At 63.1% G+C, this 23,909-nt stretch overlaps 2 protein-coding genes across 4 annotated transcripts; both read left to right on the plus strand.

The window, feature by feature from the left end:
• Positions 1-579: 579 nt before the first annotated feature.
• On the plus strand, positions 580-1,034 carry LOC311204355 (metabotropic glutamate receptor 6-like; the record flags this gene model as incomplete). The annotated part of the gene is made up of 1 exon (XM_084280784.1): positions 580-1,034. Exon 1 carries the CDS (start codon positions 720-722, stop codon positions 1,032-1,034), a length of 315 nt encoding a protein of 104 aa, XP_084136910.1. The 5' UTR covers positions 580-719.
• Positions 1,035-1,777: 743 nt separating this feature from the next.
• Positions 1,778-22,643, plus strand: LOC311204357 (metabotropic glutamate receptor 6-like). 3 transcript variants are annotated; one of them, XM_084280786.1, is made up of 10 exons: positions 1,778-1,949; positions 5,443-5,659; positions 6,701-6,836; positions 8,170-8,324; positions 10,657-10,833; positions 11,810-12,007; positions 12,982-13,118; positions 14,778-15,321; positions 17,433-17,824; positions 21,291-22,643. In XM_084280786.1, the coding sequence occupies exons 1-10, from the start codon at positions 1,920-1,922 to the stop codon at positions 21,438-21,440; spliced, it is 2,136 nt and encodes a 711-aa protein (XP_084136912.1). In that variant the 5' UTR covers positions 1,778-1,919; the 3' UTR covers positions 21,441-22,643. The 3 variants fall into 3 exon arrangements, with proteins under 3 accessions (XP_084136912.1, XP_084136911.1, XP_084136913.1); XM_084280787.1 differs by having other exon boundaries at positions 1,832-1,876; positions 5,452-5,659; XM_084280785.1 differs by lacking the exon at positions 17,433-17,824 and having other exon boundaries at positions 1,803-1,949.
• Positions 22,644-23,909: the final 1,266 nt, after the last annotated feature.

Here is a 23,909-nt window from a genome sequence, read left to right on the forward strand (position 1 = left end):
AGGGTGCCACCCCCACCCCATGGGCTGCCCCCCACTCCATGGATACCCCCCTACACCCCACAGGGTACCACCCCCACCCCATAGGCTGCCCCCCACCCCATAGATACCCCCCCTAACCCAATAGGTGCCCCATAGGGTGCCACCCCCACCCCAATAGGTGCCCCCCTCCCCACCCCATAGATACCCCCCTAACCCAATAGGTGCCCCATAGGCTGCCCCCCACCCCATAGATACCCCCCTAGACCCCATAGGGTGCAACCCCCACCCCATGGGCTGCCCCCCACCCCATAGATACCCCCCTACATCCCATAGGGTGTAACCCTCACCCCTTAGATACCCCCCTACACCCCACAGGGTGCCACTCCACCCCATAGATACCCCCCTACACCCAATAGGGTGCCACCCCACCCCATAGATACCCCCCTACACCCCACAGGTTCCCCCCCACCACTAACTCCCCCCACTCTCTCTCTCTCCCCCAGCCCCACCATGCTGCTCCCCCCCTTCCTCCTCCCCCTCCCCCTCCTCCCCTCCCCCTCCCCCTCCTCCTCCTCCTCCCCTCCCCCTCCCAATCCCCCCCTTCCCCCACCCAACCCCACGCCATCCGTTTAGAAGGGGACCTGACCCTGGGGGGTCTTTTCCCCGTCCACTCGCGGGGGCCGGCGGGGGTCCCGTGCGGGGGGGTGAAGAAGGAGAAGGGGATCCACCGCCTGGAAGCCATGCTGTACGCGCTGGACCGCGTCAACCGCGACCCCCACGTCCTGCCCAACCTCACCCTGGGCGCCCGCATCCTCGACACCTGCTCCAGGGACACCTACGCCCTGGAACAGGCCCTCAGCTTCGTCAGGAGCCTCCTGCCCCCCGAGGGGGGGGAAGGCACCTGCCCCGACGGGACCCCCCCCCGCCGCCCGCCCCCCGAAAGGTTGGTGGGGGTGATCGGGGCGTCGGCCAGTTCCGTCTCCATCATGGTGGCCAACGTGCTGCGGCTCTTCTCGGTGAGTCTGGGGGGGTTCCTGGGGGGGAGGGACCAGTAGGGACCAGTATGGACCAGTAGGAACCAGTACAGACCAGTAGGAACCAGTACGGATCCATAGGAACCAGTAGGAACCAGTAGAAACCAGTAGGAACCAGGAACCTGCCCCTGGTGGGACCTGTGGTGGCACAATAGCTTCCCCAGTATAGACCAGTTCGGATCAGTATGGATCAGTAGGAACCAGTATAGACCAGTAGGAACCAGTACGGATCCATAGGAACCAGTAGGAACCAGTAGGAACCAGTGTGAATCCATAGGAACCAGTAGGAACCAGTAGGGACCAGTATGGGTCAGTAGGAACCAGGAACCTGCCCCTGGTGTGACCTGTGGTAGCACAATGGCTTTGCAAGTATAGACCAGTTTGGACCAGTAGGAACCAGTACAGATCAGTAGGAACCAGTATGGATCAGTAGGAGCCAGTATAGACCAGTAGGAACCAGTAGGGACCAGTACGGACCAGTACGGACCAGTAGGAACCAGTAGGAACCAGGAACCTGCCCCTGGTGTGACCTGTGGTAGCACAATGGCTTTGCAAGTCTAGACCAGTAGGAACCAGTATAGACCAGTAGGAACCAGTACAGATCCATAGGAACCAGTATAGACCAGTAGGAACCAGTACGGATCCATAGGAACCAGTAGGAACCAGTAGGAACCAGTAGGGACCAGTGGGGTGGTGTGACCTGTGGTGGCACAATGGCTTCCCCACCATGGGTTGCCTGGGGAAAAGTGACCAGTACAGACCAGTATAGCCCAGTATGGCCCAGTCAGGAGGCTCCTGCCCCCCGAGGGGGGGGAAGGCACCTGCCCCGACGGGACCCCCCCCCGCCGGCCGCCCCCCGAAAGGTTGGTGGGGGTGATCGGGGCGTCGGCCAGTTCCGTCTCCATCATGGTGGCCAACGTGCTGCGGCTCTTCTCGGTGAGTCTGGGGGGGTTCCTGGGGGGGAGGGACCAGTAGGGACCAGAACAGACCAGTAGGAACCAGTAGGAACCAGTACGGACCAGTAGGAACCAGTACGGATCCATAGGAACCAGTAGGAACCAGTAGGAACCAGTAGGACCAGGAACCTGCCCCTCGTGTGACATGTGGTAGCACAATGGCTTTGCAAGTATAGACCAGTTCGGACCAGTAGGAACCAGTATGGATCAGTAGGAACCAGTATAGAACAGTAGGAACCAGTATAGACCAGTAGAAACCAGTACGGATCCATAGGAACCAGTAGGAACCAGTAGGAACCAGGAACCTGCCCCTGGTGGGACCTGTGGTAGCACAATGGCTTCCCCAGTATAGACCAGTTCAGACCAGTAGGAACCAGTACAGACCAGTAGAAACCAGTACGGATCCATAGGAACCAGTAGGAACCAGTAGGAACCAGTAGGGACCAGTACGGGTCAGTAGGAACCAGGAACCTGCCCCCCCCTGGTCTGACCTGTGGTGGCACGATGGCTTTGCATGTATAGACCAGTATGGACCAGTAGGAACCAGTATGGATCAGTAGGAACCAGTATAGACCAGTAGGAACCAGTACGGATCCATAGGAACCAGTAGGAACCAGTAGGAACCAGGAACCTGCCCACTCCCCTCCCACTCCCTCCCAGTCCCTCCCCAGTCCCTCCCAGTGCCTCCCAGTGCCTCCCAGTCCCTCCCAGTGCCTCCCAGTCTCCCCAGTGCCTCCCATTGCAGATCCCCCAGATCAGCTACGCCTCCACGGCCCCCGAGCTGAGCGACCCCCAGTCCCTCCCAGTGCCTCCCAGTCCCTCCCAGTGCCTCCCAGTCCCCTCCCAGTGCCTCCCAGTATAACCCAGTCCCCCTCCCACTCCTCCCCAGTCCCTCCCAGTGCTTCCCAGTGCCTCCCAGTGCCTCCCAGTCTCCCCAGTGCCTCCCATTGCAGATCCCCCAGATCAGCTACGCCTCCACGGCCCCCGAGCTGAGCGACCCCCAGTCCCTCCCAGTGCCTCCCAGTCCCTCCCAGTGCCTCCCAGTGCCCTCCCAGTGCCTCCCAGTCCCTCCCAGTGCCTCCCAGTCCCTCCCAGTGCCTCCCAGTCCCCTCCCAGTGCCTCCCAATATAACCCAGTCCCCCTCCCAGTGCCTCCCAGTGCCTCCCAGTCCCTCCCAGTGCCTCCCAGTCTCCCCAGTGCCACCCATTACAGATCCCCCAGATCAGCTACGCCTCCACGGCCCCCGAGCTGAGCGACCCCCAGTCCCTCCCAGTGCCTCCCAGTGCCTCCCAGTGCCTCCCAGTCCCCTCCCAGTGCCTCCCAGTATAACCCAGTCCCCCTCCCAGTCCCTCCCAGTGCCTCCCAGTGCCCTCCCAGTGCCTCCCAGTGCCTCCCAGTCTCCCCAGTGCCTCCCATTGCAGATCCCCCAGATCAGCTACGCCTCCACGGCCCCCGAGCTGAGCGACCCCCAGTCCCTCCCAGTGCCTCCCAGTGCCTCCCAGTGCCTCCCAGTCCCCTCCCAGTGCCTCCCAGTATAACCCAGTCCCCCTCCCAGTGCCTCCCAGTCCCCTCCCAGTCCCTCCCAGTCCATCCCAGTGCCTCCCAGTATAACCCAGTCCTCCTCCCAGTGCCTCCCAGTCCCTCCCAGTGCCTCCCAGTCTCCCCAGTGCCTCCCATTGCAGATCCCCCAGATCAGCTACGCCTCCACGGCCCCCGAGCTGAGCGACCCCCAGTCCCTCCCAGTGCCTCCCAGTGCCTCCCACTGCCTCCCAGTCCCCTCCCAGTGCCTCCCAGTATAACCCAGTCCCCCTCCCAGTGCCTCCCAGTCCTTCCCAATATAACCCAGTCCCCCTCCCACTCCTTCCCATCCCCTCCCAGTCCCTCCCAGTGCCTCCCAGTCTCCCCAGTGCCTCCCATTGCAGATCCCCCAGATCAGCTACGCCTCCACGGCCCCCGAGCTGAGCGACCCCCAGTCCCTCCCAGTGCCTCCCAGTCCCTCCCAGTGCCTCCCAGTGCCTCCCAGTGCCCTCCCAGTGCCTCCCAGTCCCTCCCAGTGCCTCCCAGTATAACCCAGTCCCCCTCCCACTCCTTCCCAGTCCCTCCCAGTCCCATCCCAGTCCTTCCCAGTATAACCCAGTCCCCCTCCCAGTGCCTCCCAGTATAACCCAGTCCAACTCCCAGTGCCTCCCAGTGCCTCCCAGTCCCCTCCCAGCCCCTCCCAGTGCCTCCCAGTCCTCTCCCAGTGCCTCCCAATCCCTCCCAGTCCCATCCCAGTCCCTCCCAGTGCCTCCCATTGCAGATCCCCCAGATCAGCTACGCCTCCACGGCCCCCGAGCTGAGCGACCCCCAGTCCCTCCCAGTGCCTCCCAGTCCCTCCCAGTGCCTCCCAGTGCCTCCCAATCCCCTCCCAGTGCCTCCCAGTATAACCCAGTCCCCCTCCCAGTTCCTCCCAGTGCCTCCCAGTCCCCTCCCAGTGCCTCCCAGTATAACCCAGTCCCCCTCCCACTCCTTCCCAGTCGCTCCCAGTGCCTCCCAGTCCCTCCCAGTGCCTCCCAGTCCCCTCCCAGTGCCTCCCAGTATAACCCAGTCCCTCCCAGTGCCTCCCAGTCCCCTCCCAGTGCCTCCCAGTGCCTCCCAGTCCTCTCCCAGTGCCTCCCAGTGCCTCCCAGTCCCCTCCCAGCCCCTCCCAGTATAACCCAGTCCCCCTCCCAGTGCCTCCCAATCCCTCCCAGTGCCTCCCAGTGCCTCCCAGTGCCTCCCAGTCTCCCCAGTGCCTCCCACTGCAGATCCCCCAGATCAGCTACGCCTCCACGGCCCCCGAGCTGAGCGACCCCCAGTCCCTCCCAGTGCCTCCCAGTCCCTCCCAGTGCCTCCCAGTCCCCTCCCAGTGCCTCCCAGTATAACCCAGTCCCCCTCCCACTCCTTCCCAGTCCCTCCCAGTCCATCCCAGTCCCTCCCAGTATAACCCAGTCCCCCTCCCAGTGCCTCCCAGTGCCTCCCAGTCTCCCCAGTGCCTCCCATTGCAGATCCCCCAGATCAGCTACGCCTCCACGGCCCCCGAGCTGAGCGACCCCCAGTCCCTCCCAGTGCCTCCCAGTCCCTCCCAGTCCCCTCCCAGTGCCTCCCAGTCCCTCCCAGTGCCTCTCAGTCCCCTCCCAGTGCCTCCCAGTCCCCTCCCAGTGCCTCCCAGTCCATCCCAGTCCCTCCCATTATAACCCAGTCCCCCTCCCAGTTCCTCCCAGTGCCTCCCAGTCCCCTCCCAGTGCCTCCCAGTATAACCCAGTCCCCCTCCCACTCCTTCCCAGTCGCTCCCAGTGCCTCCCAGTCCCTCCCAGTGCCTCCCAGTCCCCTCCCAGTGCCTCCCAGTATAACCCAGTCCCCCTCCCACTCCTTCCCAGTCCCTCCCAGTGCCTCCCAATCCCCTCCCAGTCCCTCCCAGTGCCTCCCAGTCTCCCCAGTGCCTCCCATTGCAGATCCCCCAGATCAGCTACGCCTCCACGGCCCCCGAGCTGAGCGACCCCGGGCGTTACGAGTTCTTCTCCCGGGTGGTGCCGCCCGACTCGTACCAGGCCCAGGCCATGGTGGACGTGGTGAGGGCCCTGGGCTGGAGCTACGTCTCCACCCTGGCCTCAGAGGGCAACTACGGCGAGAGCGGGGTCGAGGCCTTCGTCCAGAGCTCCAGGGAGGCCGGTACGGGGCACTGGGAGGCACTGGGAGGCGCTGGGAGAGGCTGGGAGGGGCTGGGAGGCGCTGGGAGGGGCTGGGAGAGGAATCGGGGGGCACTGGGAGGGGATTGGGATAGACTGGGATAGGATGGGAGGGGTATTGGGATGGACTGGGAGGCACTGGGGTATACTGGGATAGACTGGGAGGGGACTGGGGGGGACTGGGATAGACTGGGAGGCACTGGAAGGGGACTGGGAGGCACTGGGAGGGGCTGGGCGAGGAATTGGGGGGAACTGGGAGGGGATTGGGATACACTGGGATGGGATGGGAGGGGGATTGGGATGGACTGGGAGGCACTGGGAGGGGATTGGGAGGCACTGGGATAGACTGGGAGGCACTGGGAGGTACTGGGAGGGGCTGGGAGAGGAATCGGGGGGGACTGGGAGGGGATTGGGATAGACTGGGATGGGATGGGAGGGGGATTGGGATGGACTGGGAGGCACTGGGAGGGGATTGGGAGGCACTGGGATAGACTGGGAGGCACTGGGAGGTACTGGGAGGGGCTGGGAGAGGAATCGGGGGGGACTGGGAGGGACTGGGATAGACTGGGAGGGACTGGGAGGGGACTGGGAGGCACTGGGAGGGGACTGGGAGCGACTGGGAGGGGCTGGGACAGGAATGGGGGGGACTGGAAGGGGATTGGGATAGACTGGGATGGGATAGGAGGGGTATTGGGATGGACTGGGAGGCACTGGAAGGCACTGGGAGGAGGGTGGGAGGGCCTAGGTTGGAGATAGGATGGGACTGGGAGGCACTGGGTTATACTGGGAAAGGCTGGGAGCGACTGGGAGGGGGACTGCCTTATACTGGGAGCACGGGGAGGGCTGACTGGTTTATACTGGGCCAAACTGGTCTCCACGGCAGGGCAGGGCTGCCACCCCCCTGGGGCATCATGGTCCCCCCCCCGCAGCCCATACTGGTTTATACTGGTTTATACCGGTTTGTACCGGTGCATACCGGTTTATACTGGTCTGTACTGGTTTATACTGGTCTATACTGGTGCAGGGGGCCTGTGCATCGCTCAGTCCATCAAGATCCCGCGGGAGCCGCGCCCGGGCGAGTTCTCCAAGCTGATTGGCCGCCTGATGGAGACGTCGACGGCCCGCGGGGTGGTGCTGTTCGCCAACGAGGACGACATCCGGTGAGACCAGTACAGACCAGTATAAACCAGTATGGACCAGTATAAACCAGGATAGACCAGTATAAACCAGTATGGACCAGGATAGAGCAGGATAGAGCAGGGTAGAGCAGGGACCTGCCCCCGTGTGACCTGTGGTGGCGCAACGGCTTCACCAGTATAGACCAGTACAGACCAGTATAAACCAGTATGGACCAGTATAAACCAGAATAGACCAGTGTAAACCAGTATGGACCAAGATAGAGCAGGATAGACCAGGGTAGAGCAGGGAACTGCCACCATGTGAACTGTGGTGGCGCAACGGCGTGCCCAGTATAGACCAGTATAGACCAGTACAGACCAGTATAAACCAGTATGGACCAGTATGGACCAAGATGGAGCAGAATAGACCAGGGTAGAGCAGGGACCTGCCCCCGTGTGACCTGTGGTGGCACAACAGCGTCCCCAGTATGGACCAGTATAAACCAGTAGAGACCAGTATAGACCAGTAGGGACCAGTAAGAGCCAGGATAGATCAGTAGAAACCAGTATGAACCAGTACAGACCAGTACAAAGCAGGAAGTGCCAGAAAGAAACCCCACACCCACACCCCCAATCCCCTCCCAGTCCCTCCCAGTGCCTCCCAGTCCCCACCCAGTCCCTCCCAGCCCCTCCCAGTCCCCCTCAATCCCCTCCCACTCCCTCCCAGTATAACCCAGTCCCCTCCCAGCCCCTCCCAGTCCCCCTCAATCCCCTCCCACTCCCTCCCAGTATAACCCAGTCCCGTCCCACTCTTTTCCAGCCCCACCCAGTCCCTCCCAGTTCCCTCTCAGCTCCTCCCAGTCCCCCTCAATCCCCTCCCAGTCCCTCCCAGTATAACCCAGTCCCCTCCCAGTCCCTCCCAGCCCCTCCCAGTCCCCCTCAATCCCCTCCCAGTCCCTCCCAGTATAACCCAGTCCCCTCCCAGCCCCTCCCAATCCCCTCCCAGTCCCTCCCAGTATAACCCAGTCCCCTCCCAGCCCCTCCCAATCCCCTCCCAGTCCCTCCCAGTATAACCCAGTCCCCTCCCAGCCCCTCCCAGTCCCTCCCAGTATAACCCAGTCCCCTCCCAGCCCCTCCCAGCCCCTCCCAGTATAACCCAGTCCCGTCCCAGTCCTTTCCAGCCCTTCCCAGTCCCCCTCAATCCCCTCCCAGTCCCTCCCAGTATAACCCAGTCCCCTCCCAGCCCCTCCCAGCCCCTCCCAGTCCCCTCCCAGCCCCTCCCAGTGCCCCCCAATCCCCTCCCAATCCCCTCCCAGCCCCTCCCAGCCCCTCCCAATCCCCTCCCAGTGCCTCCCAGTAACCCCAGTGCCCGCAGGCGGGTGCTGGAAGCCGCTTCCCAGGCCAACCTGTCGGGTCACTTCTCCTGGGTGGGCTCGGACAGTTGGGGCTCCAAGATGGCGCCGGTCCAGGGGCTGGAGGCGGCTGCGCACGGCGCCATCACCATCCTGCCCAAGCGAGCCTCGGTCCCGGGTGAGGACACGCCCCCTGTGCCATGGACACGCCCCCGGACACGCCCCCTGGCCCCGCCCCCTGTCCCGGGCCCCGCCCCTACCCCCAAGGGAGCCTCGGTCCCGGGCGAGGACACGCCCCCTGGACACGCCCCCGGCCCTGGCCCCGCCCCCTGGCCCTGGACACGCCCCTGGCCCCGCCCCCGGCCCTGGACACGCCCCCGGCCCTGGACACCCCCCCGGCCCTGGCCCCGCCCCCTGCCCCTGGCCCCGCCCCCTGCACCTGGCCCCGCCCCTACCCCAAGGGAGCCTCGGTCCCGAGTGAGGACACGCCCCCTGGACACGCCCCCCGGCCCTGACCCCGCCCCCGGCCCCGCCCCTGCCCCTGGCCCCGCCCCCTGGCCCCGGCCCCGGCCCCGCCCCGGCCCCGCCCCCTGGCCCTGTCCCCAAGGGAGCCTCGGTCCCGGGTGAGGACACGCCCCCTGTGCCATGGACACGCCCCCTGGACACGCCCCCGACCCTGGCCCCGGCCCCGCCCCCTGCACCTGGCCCCGCCCCTGTCCCCACCCCCAAGGGAGCCTCGGTCCCGGGTGAGGACACGCCCCCTGGCCCTGGCCCCGCCCCCCGGCCGTGGACACGCCCCCTGCCCCCGCCCCCGCCCCCGCCCCCTGGCCCTGGCCCCGCCCCCGGCCCCACCCCCAAGGGAGCCTCGGTCCCGGGTGAGGACACGCCCCCTGGACACGCCCCCGGCCCTGGACACGCCCCCCGCCCCCGCCCTGGCCCCGCCCCCGGCCCTGGACACGCCCCCTGGCCCTGGACACGCCCCCTGGACACGCCCCCTGCCCTGGCCCCGCCCCCTGCACCTGGCCCCGCCCCTACCCCAAGGGAGCCTCGGTCCCGGGTGAGGACACGTCCCCTGGACACGCCCCCCGGCCCTGGACACGCCCCCTGTCCCCGACCCCGCCCCTACCCCCAAGGGAGCCTCGATCCTGGGCGAGGACACGCCCCCGGACACGCCCCCTGACCTTGGACACGCCCCCTGGCCACGCCCCCGCTCCGCCCCCTGGCCCTGGACACGCCCCTGGCCCCACCCCCAAGGGAGCCTCGGTCCCGGGCGAGGACACGCCCCCTGGACACGCCCCCTGGCCCTGGCCCCGCCCCCTGGCCCTGGCCCCGCCCCCCACCCCTACCCCCCAAGGGAGCCTCGTTCCCGGGTGAGGACACGCCCCCTGTGCCATGGCCCCGCCCCTTGGCCCCGCCCCCCCAAGGGCAGACCCCGCCCCCTGACCCCGCCCCTAAGGGAGCCTCGTTCCCGGGTGAGGACACGCCCCCTGTGCCATGGACACGCCCCCGGCCATGGCCCCGCCCCCCTGACCCCGCCCCTACCCCCAAGGGAGCCTCGTTCCTGGGTGACACGCCCCCTGTCCCTGACCACGCCCCCTGCGTCCTGGCCACGCCCCCTGGCCCTACCCCCAAGGGAGCCTCGTTCCCGGGTGAGGACACGCCCCCTGGCCCCGCCCCCGGCCCTGGCCACGCCCCCTGGCGCTGGCCCCGCCCCCTGCCCCTACCCCCAAGGGAGCCTCGTTCCCGGGTGAGGACACGCCCCCTGGCCCCGCCCCCACAGCTCTCCCTATGGGGCAGCCCCCTGTCCCTCGCTATGGGGCAGCCCCACAGCTCTCCCTATGGGGCAGCCCCGTGTCCCTCGCTATGGGGCAGTGCTATGGGGCAGCCCCATACTGTGCCCCTCACATGTCCCCCTATCTCTCCCTATGGGGCAGCCCCATGTCTCTCCCTATGGGGCAGCCCCACAGCTCTCCCCATGGGGCAGCCCCGTGTCCCTCGCTATGGGGCAGTGCTATGGGGCAGGGCTATGGGGCAGCCCCACAACACGCCCCCCATGTCCCTCCCTATGGGGCAGCCCCATGTCTCCCCAGCTCTCCCTATGGGGCAGCCCCATGTCTCTCCCTATGGGGCAGCCCCCCGTCCCTCACTATGGGGCAGCGCTATGGGGCAGGCCCACACTGTGACCCCCTCATATCCTGCCAGCTCTCCCCATGGGGCAGCCCCACATCATGCCCCCCATGTTCCTCCCTATGGGGCAGCCCCATGTCTCTCCTTATGGGGCAGCCCCGTGTCTCTTGCTATGGGGCAGCGCTATGGGGCAGCCCCACATCGTGCCACCCCCCCATGTCCCACCCTATGGGGCACCCCCATGTCCCCCCCCAGCTCTCCCTATGGGGCAGCCCCACAGCTCTCCCTATGGGGCAGCCCCCCGTCCCTCGCTATGGGGCAGCGCTATGGGGAAGCGCTATGGGGCAGCCCCACATCGTGCCCGCCCCCCCCGTCCCCCCCAGGCTTTGACGAGTACTTCACGTCGCGCTCGCTGGAGAACAACCGCCGCAACCTCTGGTTCCACGAGTTCTGGGAGGACGATTTCAACTGCCGCCTGCCCCACAGCGAGACCCACGGCGGGACCCACGGCGCGGCCCACGGTGCAGCCCACGGCGCGGGACCCACGCGCAAGTGTACAGGTGAAACCCCCCCAAATCCACCCACAGATATGGGGTAGACCTGGAGTCCTGACCTGCAATGTGGGGTAGACCTGGGGTCCTGACCCCCAAGTGTGGGGTAGACATGGGGTCCTGCCCCCGCAAGTGAGGGGTAGACCTGGGGTCCTGGCCACAAAGTGTAGGGTAGACGTGGGGTCCTGGCCCCCAAGTGAGGGGTAGATGTGGGGTCCTGACCCCCAAGTGAGGGGTAGATGTGGGGTCCTGGCCCCCAAGTGAGGGGTAGACGTGGGGTCCTGGCCCCCAAGTGAGGGGTAGATGTGGGGTCCTGACCCCCAAGTGTGGGGTAGACCTGGGGTCCTGGCCACGAAGTGTGGGGTAGACGTGGGGTCCTGGCCCCCAAGTGTGGGGTAGACGTGGGGTCCTGGCCCCCAAGTGTGGTAGACCTGGGGTCCTGGCCATGAAGTGTGGGGTAGACGTGGGGTCCTGGCCCCCAAGTGAGGGGTAGATGTGGGGTCCTGGCCCCCAAGTGTGGGGTAGACCTGGTGTCCTGAGCCCCAAGTGTGGGGTAGACCTGGGGTCCTGACCCCCAAGTGTGGGGCTTTGACCCCCAAGTGTGGGGTAGACATGGAAGTCCTGGCCCCCAAGTGAGGGGTAGACCTGAGGCTTTGACCCCCAAGTGTGGGGTAGACCTGGAGTCCTGAGCCACAAGTGTGGGGTAGACCTGGGGTCCTGACCTCCAAGTGTGGGGTAGACCTGGGGTCCTGGCCACGAAGTGTGGGGTAGACCTGGAGTCCTGGCCACGAAGTGTGGGGTAGTCGTTGGGTCCTGGCCCCCAAGTGAGGGGTAGACCTGGGGTCCTGACCCTGAAGTGTGGGGTAGACGTGAGGTCCTGACCCCCAAATGAGGGGCAGCCATGGGGCTCTGACCCCCAAGTGTGGGGCTGAGACCCCCCCTAAACCCACCCCCCCACCCCACGTGGGGTCTTTCCCTCCCTCAGGCCGCGAGCGGATTGGCCGGGACTCGCCCTATGAGCAGGAGGGGAAGGTCCAGTTCGTCATCGACGCGGTGCTGGCCATGGCGCGCGCGCTGCACGCGCTGCTGCGCGAGGCGTGTCCGGGCGGCGGGATCTGCCCCGGGATGGACCCGCCCGACGGGCGGCGCCTCTTACATCACATCCGGCGCGTGGCGTTCAATGGTGAGGGTGGACTGGGAGGGGCTGGGAGGGGACTGGGTTATACTGGGAGGCACTGGGTTATACTGGGAGGCACTGGGAGGAACTGGGAGGGACTGGGAGGGGACTGGATTATACTGGGAGGGACTGGGAGGGGACTGAGTTATACTGGGAGGGACTGGAATGGGACTGGGTTATACTAGGAGGCACAGGGAGGGACTGGGTTATACTGGGAGGGACTGGGAGGGGACTGGGTTATACTGGGAGGGACTGGGAGGGGATTGGGAGGGGTGGGAGGAACTGGGAGGGGACTGGGTTATACTGGGAGGGACTGGGAGGAGGACTGGGTTATACTGCAAGGCACTTGGAGGGACTGGGATTGGGGCTGGGTTATACTGGGAGGCACTGGGAGGGGATTGAGGGGGACTGGGTGGGGCTGGAAAGGACTGGGAGGGGACTGGGTTATACTGGGAGGGGCTGGGAGGGGACTGGGCTATACTGGGGGGGACTGGGCTATACTGGGAAGGACTGGGAGGGGACTGGGAGGGGACTGGGAGGGGTTGGGGGGAACTGGATTATACTGGGAGGGGACTGGGACGGACTGGGAGAGACTGGGAGAGACTGGGAGGGAATGGGGGGTGGACTAGATTATACTAGTAGGGACTGGGAGGGGCTGGGAGGGACTGAGAGCAACTGGGAGGGGGACTGGGTTATACTGGTAGGGACTGGATTGTACTGGTAGGGACTGGTAGGGACTGGGAGGGGATTGGTTCTTACTGGTTTTGGGGGATTTACTGGGGATTTTTGGGTTTCATGGTTCGTACTGGTTCTTACTGGTCCTTACTGGTCCATGTTACTGTTTTTTACTGGATTTTACTGGGTTTTACTGGTATTTTATTGGGTTTTGGAGGATTTTTACTGGGGTTTTTTGGTTTTTATGGTTGGGACTGGTTTGTACTGGTCCTTACTGGTCCTTACTGGTCCATACTGGTTTGCAGGCAGCGCGGGGACCCCGGTGAGCTTCAACGAGAACGGGGACGCCCCCGGGCGCTACGACATCTTCCAGTTCCAGGGCGGGAATGGGACCGGCACCTACAGAGCCGTGGGGCAGTGGGTGCAGGGGCTGCGCCTGCGGGTGGGCACTGGGAGCACTGGGAGGGACTGGGAGCTACTGGGAGGGAGTGGGAGGGGACTGGGAGGGGCTGGGAGGGGACAGAGAGGGGAGTGAGGGGACTGGGTTATACTGGGAGGGAATGGGATGGACTGGGAGGCACTGGGAGGGGCTGGGAGGGGGACTGGGTTATACTGGGAATGACTGGGGTATACTGGAAGTGACAGGTTTATACTGGGAGGGACTGGGAGGGGACTGGGGGGGTTGGGAGGGAAATGGGGGGGGGCTGGTTGACCTTCCATGGCCAACTGGGTTCCCCTAAACCCAACTGGTCGCCCTTCAAACCCAACTGGTTGACCTTCCAACCCAACTGGTCGACCTTCAGACCCAACTGGTTGATCTTCAACCCCCTTCAAACCCAACTGGTTTGACCTTCCACCCCCTTCCAACCCAACTGGTTGACCTTCAGACCCCTTAAACCCAACTGGTTGACCTTCAGACCCAACTGGTTGACCTTCCAACCCAACTGGTTGACCTTCAAACCCCTTCCAACCCAACTGGTTGACCTTCAGACCCAACTGGTTGACCTTCCAACCCAACTGGTTGACCTTCAGACCCAACTAGTTGACCTTCCAACCCAACTGGTTGACCTTCAGACCAACTGGTTGATCTTCAACCCCCTTCAAACCCAACTGGTTTGACCTTCCAACCCCTTCCAACCCAATTGGTTGACCTTCAAACCCCTTAAACCCAACTGGTTGACCTTCCAACCCAACTGGTTGACCTTAAACCCCTTCCAACGCAATTGGTTGACCTTCAGACCCAACTAGTTGACCTTCCAACCCAACTGGTGGACCTTCAACCCCCTTCCAACCCAACTGGTTGACCTTCAGACCCCTTAAACCCAACTGGTTGACCTTCAGACCCAACTGGTTGACCTTCCAACCCAACTGGTTGACCTTCAAACCCAACTAGTTGACCTTCCAACCCAACTGGTGGACCTTCCAACCCAACTGGTTGACCTTAAACCCCTTCCAACCCAACTGGTCGACCTTCAGACCCAACTGGTTGACCTTAAACCCCTTCCAACCCAACTGGTCGCCCTTCAAACCCAACTGGTTGACCTTCCAACCCAACTGGTGGACCTTCAGACCCAACTGGTTGACCTTCCAACCCAACTGGTTGACCTTCAGACCAACTGGTTGATCTTCAACCCCCTTCAAAACCAACTGGTTTGACCTTCCAACCCCTTCCAACCCAACTGGTTGACCTTCAGACCCCTTAAACCCAACTGGTTGACCTTCAGACCCAACTGGTTGACCTTCCAACCCAACTGGTTGACCTTCAAACCCCTTCCAACCCAACTGGTTGACCTTCAGACCCAACTGGTTGACCTTCAGACCCAACTGGTTGACCTTCAAACCCAACTAGTTGACCTTCCAACCCAACTGGTTGACCTTAGAAGCCAACTGGTTGACATTAAACCCCTTCCAACGCAACTGGTTGACCTTCAGACCCAACTGGTTGACCTTCCAACCCAACTGGTTGACCTTCCAACCCAACTGGTGGACCTTCAACCCCCTTAAACCCAACTGGTTGACCTTCCAACCCAACTGGTTGACCTTCAGACCCAACTGGTTGACCCTCCAATCCAACCGGCCGCTCTTCCTCTTCCCTCCCCAGGCCGAGGAGATGACGTGGGGCTCCAACTCCACCACCCCTCCTCCCTCAGTCTGCAGCCTCCCCTGCGGCCCCGGCGAGAGGACCAAGCCGGTGAAAGGTGTCCCCTGCTGCTGGCACTGTGAGCTCTGCTCCGGCTACCGCTACCGCGCCGACCCCTTGACCTGCCTGCCCTGCCCACCCCACCTCCGGCCCACCCCAGACCACATGGCCTGTCGCCCCACCCCGGTCCTCCGCCTCCACTGGGGTGACCCTTGGGCCGCTGTCCCCTTGGCTTTGGCCACTTTGGGTCTCCTGGCCACCGCCTTCGTCTTGGTGACCTTCGTTAGGCACCACGAGACCCCCATCGTGAAGGCCTCGGGGCGGGAGCTGAGCTACGTCCTCCTGGTGGGCATCGCCTTGGTCTACTCCATCACCTTCATCATGGTGGCCGAGCCTGGGGTGGGGGTCTGCACCCTCAGGAGGCTCTTCTTGGGGCTGGGGATGAGCCTCACCTACGCCGCGCTGCTCACCAAGACCAACCGCATCTACAGGATCTTCGAGCAGGGTGAGGGGGGGACGGACGTGGGATGGGGGTCCCACCACCCCTGGGACCACCATCAGGGTGGGGAACATCTCTGGGGGGTTTGGGTTGGGGAGTTCTGGGGGTGATCAGGAGTTCTAGAGGCTCCAGGAGTCCAAATTGGGGTCCCTGAGGGACGTGGGATGGGGTCCCACCACCCCTGGATGGGTAACATCTCAGGGGTCTTCACTAGAGGTGACTTATCGGGGGGATGAGGGGTTCTAGAGCACCCAGGAGCCCAAATTAGGGTCACTGATGGACGTGGGATGGGGGGTCCCACCACCCCTGGGACCACCACTAGTGTGGGGAACATCTCAGGGGGCTTCAGTGAAGGTAACTTATGGGGGGGATGAGGGGTTCTGGGTGACTCAAGACCCCCTTAGGTCTTTGGGTTGGGGTCTAGGATTGACGTGGGATGGGGTCCCACCACCCCTGGGTGGGGAACATCCCAGGGCTCTTCCCCAGAGGTGACTTATGGGGGGGATAAGGGGTTCTGGGGCCCCCAGGAGTCTGAGATGAGCTGGGTTGGGGTCTCTGATGGACGTGGGATGGGATCCCACCGCCCTCATGAGCATCTCCAAGTCCAACCCCCATCTCCAGGGGCTTTGGGGTGGTGGGTTATGGGGGGGATGAGGGGTTCTAGAGCACCCAGGAGCCCAAATTGGAGTCCCTGAGGGATGTGGGATGGGGTCCCACCACCCCTTGGACCACCACCAATGTGGGGAACATCTCAGGGGGCTTCAGTGAAGGTGACTTATGGGGGGGGTGAGGGGTTCTGGGTGACTCAAGACCCCCTTAGGTCTTTGGGTTGGGATCTCTGATGGACGTGGGATGGGGTCCCACCACCCCATCATCCCCCCCAAGCCCAACCCCATCCCAGGCCTCTTCCCCAGAGGTGACTTACGGGGGGGATGTGGGGTTCTAGAGCACCCAGGAGCCCAAATTAGGGTCCCTAATGGACGTGGGATGGGGTCCCACCACCCCTGGGTGGGGAACATCTCAGGGGTCTTCACTAGAGGTGACTTATGGGGGTGACCAAGAGTTCCGGGTGACCCAAGACCCCCTCAGGTCTTTGGGTTGGGGTCCCTGAGGGACGTGGGATGGGGTCCCACCACCCTTGGACCCTCATTGGGGTTCAGCCCATCCCAGGGGTCTTCACCAGAGGTGACTTATGGGGGGGGATGAGGGGTTCTGGGGGCTCCAGGAGTCTGGGTTGGGGTCCCTGAGGGACGTGGGATGGGATCCCACCGCCCTCATGAGCATCTCCAAGTCCAACCCCCCATCTCCAGGGGCTTTGGGGTGGTGGGTTATGGGGGGGATGAGGGGTTCTAGAGCACCCAGGAGCCCAAATTAGGGTCCCTAATGGACGTGGGATGGGGTCCCACCACCCCTTGGAGCACCACCAGCATGGGGAACATCTCAGGGGGCTTCACTAGAGGCGACTTATGGGGGGGATGAGGGGTTCTGGGGGCTCCAGGGATCTGGGTTGAGCTGTGTTGGGGTCCCTGAGGGAGGTGGGATGGGGTCCCACCACCCCTGGGACCACCACTAGTGTGGGGAACAGCTCAGGGGGCTTCAGTGAAGGTGACTTATGGGGGAGATGAGGGGTTCTGGGGGCTCCAGGGATCTGGGTTGAGCTGGGTTGGGGGTCCCTGAGGGATGTGGGATGGGGTCCCACCACCCTTGGACCCTCATTGGGGTTGAGCCCATCCCAGGGGTCTTCACCAGAGGTGACTTATGGGGGTGACCAAGAGTTCTGGGTGACCCAAGACCCCCTCAGGTCTTTGGGTTGGGGTCTATGATGGACGTGGGATGGGGTCCCACCACCCCTGGACCTTCATTGGGGTTGAGCCCATCCCAGGGGTCTTCACCAGAGGTGACTTATGGGGGGGATGAGGGGTTCTAGAGCACCCAGGAGCCCAAATTAGGGTCCCTGATGGAGGTGGGATGGGGTCCCACCACCCCTGGGTGGGGAACATCCCAGGGCTCTTCCCCAGAGGTGACTTACGGGGGGGGATGAGGGGTTCTGGGCTGGAGCAGACCCTCTGTGTCCCCCCCAAATGACCTCCCCCACCCCACCCCACCCCCCCTTTTAGGCAAGAGGTCAGTGACCCCCCCCCGCTTCATCAGCCCGGCCTCCCAGCTCCTCATCACCTTCTCCCTGAGCGCCCTCCAGCTCTTGGCCGCCGTGATCTGGCTCCTCCTACGCCCGCCCCACGCCCTGGTCGACTACGAGATGGGGAGGACCCCAGACCCAGAATCGGCCCGGGGGGTCCTGCGCTGCGACCTGGCCGAGGGGGACACGGTGGCCTGTCTGGCCTACGCGCTGGCGCTCATGGTCACCTGCACCGTCTACGCGGTCAAGGCCCGGGGGGTACCCGAGACCTTCAACGAGGCCAAACCCATCGGCTTCGCCATGTACACCACCTGCGTGGTGTGGTTGGCCTTCGGGCCCATCTTCTTCGGCGCCGCCAGGGCGGCCGACAGGGTGAGGGGTCATCTTCATCATCATCATCTTCATCAGCTTCATCGTCATCTTCATCATCAGCTTCTTCTTCTTCATCTTCTTCATCGGCTTCATCGTTGGCTTCATCCTGCTCCTCAACGTCTTCCTGCTCCTCATCTTCATCATCATCTTCATCATCATCATCAGCGTCATCTTCTTCATCATCATCATCATCATCATCATCATCATCATCATCATCATTATCATCATCTTCATCAGCTACATCATCATCTTCATCATCAGCTTCGTCAGCTTCTTCTTCTTCATCTTCTTCATCGGCTTCATTGTTGGCTTCATCCTGCTTCTCAACGTCTTCCTGCTCCTCATCTTCATCATCATCATCTTCATCTTCATCTTCATCTTCATCATCATCTTCATCTTCATAATCATCTGCATCTTCCTCATCTTCATCAGCTTCATCAGCTTCTTCTTCATCTTCTTCATCGGCTTCATCGTTGGCTTCATCCTGCTTCTTAACAGCTTCCTGCTCCTCATCTTCATCTTCATCTTCCTCATCTTCTTCATCATCATCATCATCAACATCATCTTCATCATCATCATCAGCAGCTTCATCAGCTTCTTCTTCTTCTTCATCGGCTTCATCGTTGGCTTCATCCTGCTCCTCAATAGCTTCCTGCTCCTCATCTTCATCTTCATCAGCTTCATCTTCATCATCATCATCATCACCACCAGCAGCAGCTTCATCAGCTTCTTCATCTTCTTCATTGGCTTCATTGTTGGCTTCATCCTGCTCCTCAATAGCTTCCTGCTCTTCATCTTTGTCAGCTTCATCTTCATCAGCTTCATCATCATCTTCATCATCAGCTTCATCAGCTTCTTCTTCTTCTTCATCATTGGCTTCATTGTTGGCTTCATCCTTCTCCTCAATAGCTTCCTGCTCTTCATCTGCGTCAGCTTCATCTTCATCTTCATCATCATCCTCATCTTCATCTTCATCATCTTCATCTTCCTCATCTTCTTCATCATCATCATCATCAACATCATCTTCATCATCATCAGCAGCAGCTTCATCAGCTTCTTCAGCTTCATCTTCTTCATCGGCTTCATCGTTGGCTTCATCCTGCTCCTCAACGTCTTCCTGCTCCTCATCTTCATCTTCATCATCATCTTCATCTTCATCTTCACCATCTTCATCATCACCTTCATCATCAGCAGCAGCTTCATCATCATCTTCAGCTTCATCATCATCTTCAGCGTTATCTTCATCATCATCTTCTTCATCTTCATCTTCTTCTTCTTCTTCATCGGCTTCATAGTTGGCTTCATCCTGCTCCTCAATAGCTTCCTGCTCCTCATCTTCATCTTCATCAGCTTCATCTTCATCATAATCTTCATCTTCGGCATCATCTTCATCATCATCATCATCATCAGCTTCTTCTTCTTCATCGGCTTCATTGTTGGCTTCATCCTGCTCCTCAACGTCTTCCTGCTCCTCATCTTCATCTTCATCTTCATCTTCATCTTCATCTTCAATCATCTGCATCTTCCTCATCTTCATCATCTTCATCAGCTTCTTCTTCTTCATCTTCTTCATCGGCTTCATCGTTGGCTTCATCCTGCTCCTCAACGTCTTCCTGCTCCTCATCTTCATCAGCTTCATCTTCATCATCATCATCAGCTTCATCTTCATCATCATCATCATCATCATCACCAGCAGCAGCTTCATCAGCTTCTTCATCTTCTTCATCAGCTTCATCGTTGGCTTCATCCTGCTCCTCAACGTCTTCCTGCTCCTCATCTTCATCATCATCTTCATCATCATCATCAGCGTCATCTTCATCATCATCATCATCATCATCATCATCATCATCATCATCATCATCTTCATCAGCTACATCATCATCTTCATCATCAGCTTCGTCAGCTTCTTCTTCTTCATCTTCTTCATCGGCTTCATCGTTGGCTTCATCCTGCTCCTCAATAGCTTCCTGCTCCTCATCTTCATCATCTTGCTCTTCATCATCTTGCTCTTCATCATCTTCATCTTCTTCCTCTTCATCATCTTCATCTTGATCTTCATCATCATCATCTTCTTCATCTTCATCAGCTTCATTGTTGGCCTCCTCCTGCTCCTCAACATCTTCCTGCTCCTCATCTTCATCTTCCTCTTCCTCTTCCTCCTCCTCCCCCCACTGACCTTCCGCCCCCTCCTCTTCTCTCCTTGTCCCCCTCCTCTCCCTCCCCCACCCTCCTCCCACTGACCTTCCTCCCCTCCTCCTCCTCCTTCCCCCAACCTTCCTCCCCTCCTCCTCATCTTCCTCCCCCCTGCTCTTCCTCCTCACCTTCCTCCCCTCCTCTTCCCCCTCTTGCTGACATTCCTCCCCTCCTCCTCCTCCTGCTGACCATCCTCCCCTCCTCTTCCTTCTGACCTTCCTCCCCTCCTCCTTCTCATCCTCATCTTCCTCCCCTCCTCCTCCTCCTCCTCCTCCTCCTCCTGCTGACCATCCTCCTCCTGCTGACCATCCTCCCCTCCTCCCCCTCCTGCTGACCTTCCTCCCCTCCTCCTGACCTTCCTCCCCTTCTCTTCCTCCTCCTTCTGACCTTCCTCCCCTCCTCCTCCTCTCCTCCTCCTCCTGCTGACCTTCCTCCCCTCCTCTTCCTCCCCTCCTCCTCCTCCTCCTGACCTTCCTCCCCTCCTCCATCTCCTCCTGACCTTCCTCCCCTCCTCCTCCTCCTGCTGACCTTCCTCCCCTCCTCCTTCTCCTCCTCCTCCTCCTGCTGACCATCCTCCCCTTCTCTTCCTCCTCCTTCTGACCTTCCTCCCCTCCTCCTCCTCCCCTTCCTCTCCTCCTCCTCCTGCTGACCTTCCTCCCCTCCTCTTCCTCCCCTCCTCCTCCTCCTCCTGACCTTCCTCCCCTCCTCCACCTCCTCCTGACCTTCCTCCCCTCCTCCTCCTCCTGCTGACCTTCCTCCCCTCCTCCTTCTCCTCCTCCTCCTCCTGCTGACCATCCTCCCCTTCTCTTCCTCCTCCTTCTGACCTTCCTCCCCTCCTCCTCCTCCCCTTCCTCTCCTCCTCCTCCTGCTGACCTTCCTCCCCTCCTCTTCCCCCTCCTGACCTTCCTCCCTCCTCCTCCCCCTCCTCCTGACCTTCCTCCCCTCCTGACCTTCCTCCCTCCTCCTGACCTTCCTCCCCTCCTCTTCCTCCTGACCTTCCTCCCCTCCTGACCTTCCTCCCTCCTCCTCCTCCTCCCCCTCCTCCTTCTCCTCCTCCTGCTGACCTTCCTCCCTCTTCCTCCCCTCCTCCTGCTGACCATCCTCCCCTCCTCTTCCCCTCCTGACCTTCCTCCCTCCTCCTCCTCCTCCCCCTCCTCCTTCTCCTCCTCCTGCTGACCTTCCTCCCCCCTCCTCCCCCTCCTGACCTTCCTCCCCTCCTCTTCCCCCTCCTGACCTTCCTCCCTCCTCCTCCTCCTCCTCCTCCCTCCCCCAGGTGCACGTGCAGACGGCGACGCTGACGGTGTCCATGAGCCTCTCGGCCTCGGTGCCGCTGGGGCTGCTCTACGCCCCCAAGGTCTACGTGGTCCTCATGCACCCCGAGCGCAACCAGCCCCGCCGCGCCCGCGCCGACCCCGCCCCGTGACGTCAGAGACCCCCCCGTGACGTCATCGACCCCCCCTCCCCACCCCCAAGCCCCCTCACACCCCCCCTCCCCCCTTCACCTCACCCGCCCCCCTATGGAATAACCAGACCTTTGGGGGGTGGGGGAGGGGCTGACCCCGCCCCGTGACGTCAGAGACCCCCCGTGACGTCATCACCCCACCTCCCCACCCCCAAGCCCCCTCACACCCCCCCAACTCACCCCCCCCCCCCCCATGGAATAACCAGACCTTCAGTGGGGGAGGGGCTGACTCCGCCCCGTGACGTCAGAGACCCCCTGTGACGTCAGAGACACCCCCGTGACGTCATCGACCCCCCTTCCCCACCCCCAAGCCCCCTCACCCCCCCCCCTCCCCCCCTTCACCTCACCCGCCCCCCTATGGAATAACCAGACCTTTGGGGGGTGGGGGAGGGGCTGACCCCGCCCTGTGACGTCATAGACACCCCAGTGACGTCATCATCCCACCTCCCCACCCCCAAGCCCCCTCACACCCCCCCTCCCCCCCCCAACTCACCCCCCCCTCCCCCATGGAATAACCAGACCTTCAGTGGGGGAGGGGCTGACTCCGCCCCGTGACGTCAGAGACCCCCTGTGACGTCAGAGACACCCCCGTGACGTCATCGACCCCCCTTCCCCACCCCCAAGCCCCCTCACACTCCCCATCCCCCCCTTCACCTCACCCGCCCCCCTATGGAATAACCAGACCTTTGGGGGGTGGGGGAGGGGCTGACCCCGCACTGTGATGTCAGAGACCCCCCCGTGACGTCATCGACCCCCCCGTGACGTCATCGACCCCCCCTCCCCACCCCCAAGCCCCCTCACACCCCCCCCTCCCCCCCCAACTCACCCCCCTCTATGGAATAACCCGACCTTTAGTGGGGGAGGGGGGGAGGGGAAAAGGGGGTGAGGGTGGGGGGAAGGGCTGATCCCGCCCTGTGACGTCACACCCACCCGATGACGTCACACCCCCCATGACGTCATCCCTCCTCCCGCCCCCCCCCCCCCAATCCCCTCCTCCCCATTGGAATAAAGACCCACTGGACCCTTATTTGGGGGGGTGGGGGAGGGAAAAGAAGGGGGTGGGGGAGGGGACTGACCCCGCCCTGTGATGCCACACCCACCCCATGACGTCACACCCACTCAGTGACGTCATCACCCCTCCCCCCCCCCCAATAAAGTCACTGACACCCCACCCGGTGTCGCCACTTTATTGAGTGGGGGGGGGAGGAGGAAGAAAAAGGGTGGGGGAGGGGTTGACCCCGCCCCCAGCCCCTCCCCCAACCCGCTGACGTCATGGGCAGGGTGGGGGGGTCCCGCTGGGTGGGGGAGGGGGGAGGGGTGGGGCTTCCAGCCCCTCCCAACCCCCCTCCCCCAGCAGGGCCTGGTAGAGGCGGCAGCCGGCAGCGGCCCTGGGGGGAGGGGGAGGGGTCAGGGGAGGACACGCCCCCTAAGCCCACATCCCCTCCCCCCCCATAAGCCCCACCCCCAGCTCAGACACCTCCCCCACCCCAGGCCCCGCCCCCTCAGCCCATCCCCCACCCCAGGCCCCCAGCCCCCTCCCCATAGCCCAGCCCCCACCCCCTGAGCCCACCCCCCACCCAGCCCCCTCCCCCTCAGCCCATCCCCCAGCCCAGACCCCTCCCCCAGCCCAGGCCCCGCCCCCTGAGCCCAGACCCCTCCCCCACCCCAGGCCCCGCCCCCTAAGCCCAGACCCCTCCCCCAGCCCAGACCCCACCCCCTGAGCCCAGACCCCTCCCCCACCCCAGGCCCCCATAAGCCCAGACCCCTCCCCCACCCCAGACCCCGCCCCCTCAGCCCATCCCCCACCCCAGGCCCCTCCCCCTAAGCACAGACCCCTCCCCCACCCCAGGCCCTGCCCCCTCAGCCCATCCCCCACCCCCCTACCCAGCCCCCTCCCCCTCAGCCCATCCCCCAGCCCAGACCCCTCCCCCACCCCAGCCCCTGCCCCCTAAGCCCAGACCCCTCCCCCACCCCATAAGCCCCCCGGCCCCGCCCCCTGATCATGACCCCGCCCCCCAGCCCCGGCCCCGCCCCCAGCCCTGGCCCCGCCCCCTGACCTGTCGGCCCCGCCCCTCTGGCCCCGCAGCGCCCCCTGGTGGCCGAGCTGCTCCTCCCGGCGCTGAGACACCCGCTGGAGCAGCTGGGGGGGGGGACAGGGGGGGTCAGGGGGGTCCAGGGGGGGTAATTGGGGGTCCAGGGGGGTGAGGGGGGGTTGGGGGGGGTCCAGGGGGGTGGGGGGACCCAGAAAGGGGGTGAGGGGGGGGTTGAGGGGGGGGTAGAGGGAATTGGGGGGGATGGGGGTGGTCCAGGGGGGTGGGGGGACGTGGAAAAGGGGTGAGGGGAGGTCTGGGGGGGGTACAGGGAATTAGGGGGGATGGGGGGGTCCAGGGGGGGTAATTGGGGGTCCAGGGGGGTGGGGGGACCCAGAAA

This window comes from Gallinula chloropus, assembly GCF_964237585.1.
Source record: "Gallinula chloropus genome assembly, contig: HAP1_SCAFFOLD_558, whole genome shotgun sequence".
NCBI classification, from domain to species: domain Eukaryota; kingdom Metazoa; phylum Chordata; class Aves; order Gruiformes; family Rallidae; genus Gallinula; species Gallinula chloropus.

Bases quoted from the DNA above. Each gene is read 5' to 3' on its own strand.
- LOC311204357 (XM_084280786.1), top strand. From the start codon at position 1,920: ATGGTGGCCAACGTGCTGCGGCTCTTCTCG. The intron at 1,950-5,442 runs GTGAGTCTGGGG...CTCCCATTGCAG, and splicing joins ACGTGCTGCGGCTCTTCTCG to ATCCCCCAGATCAGCTACGC. The intron at 13,119-14,777 runs GTGGGCACTGGG...TTCCCTCCCCAG, and splicing joins TGCAGGGGCTGCGCCTGCGG to GCCGAGGAGATGACGTGGGG.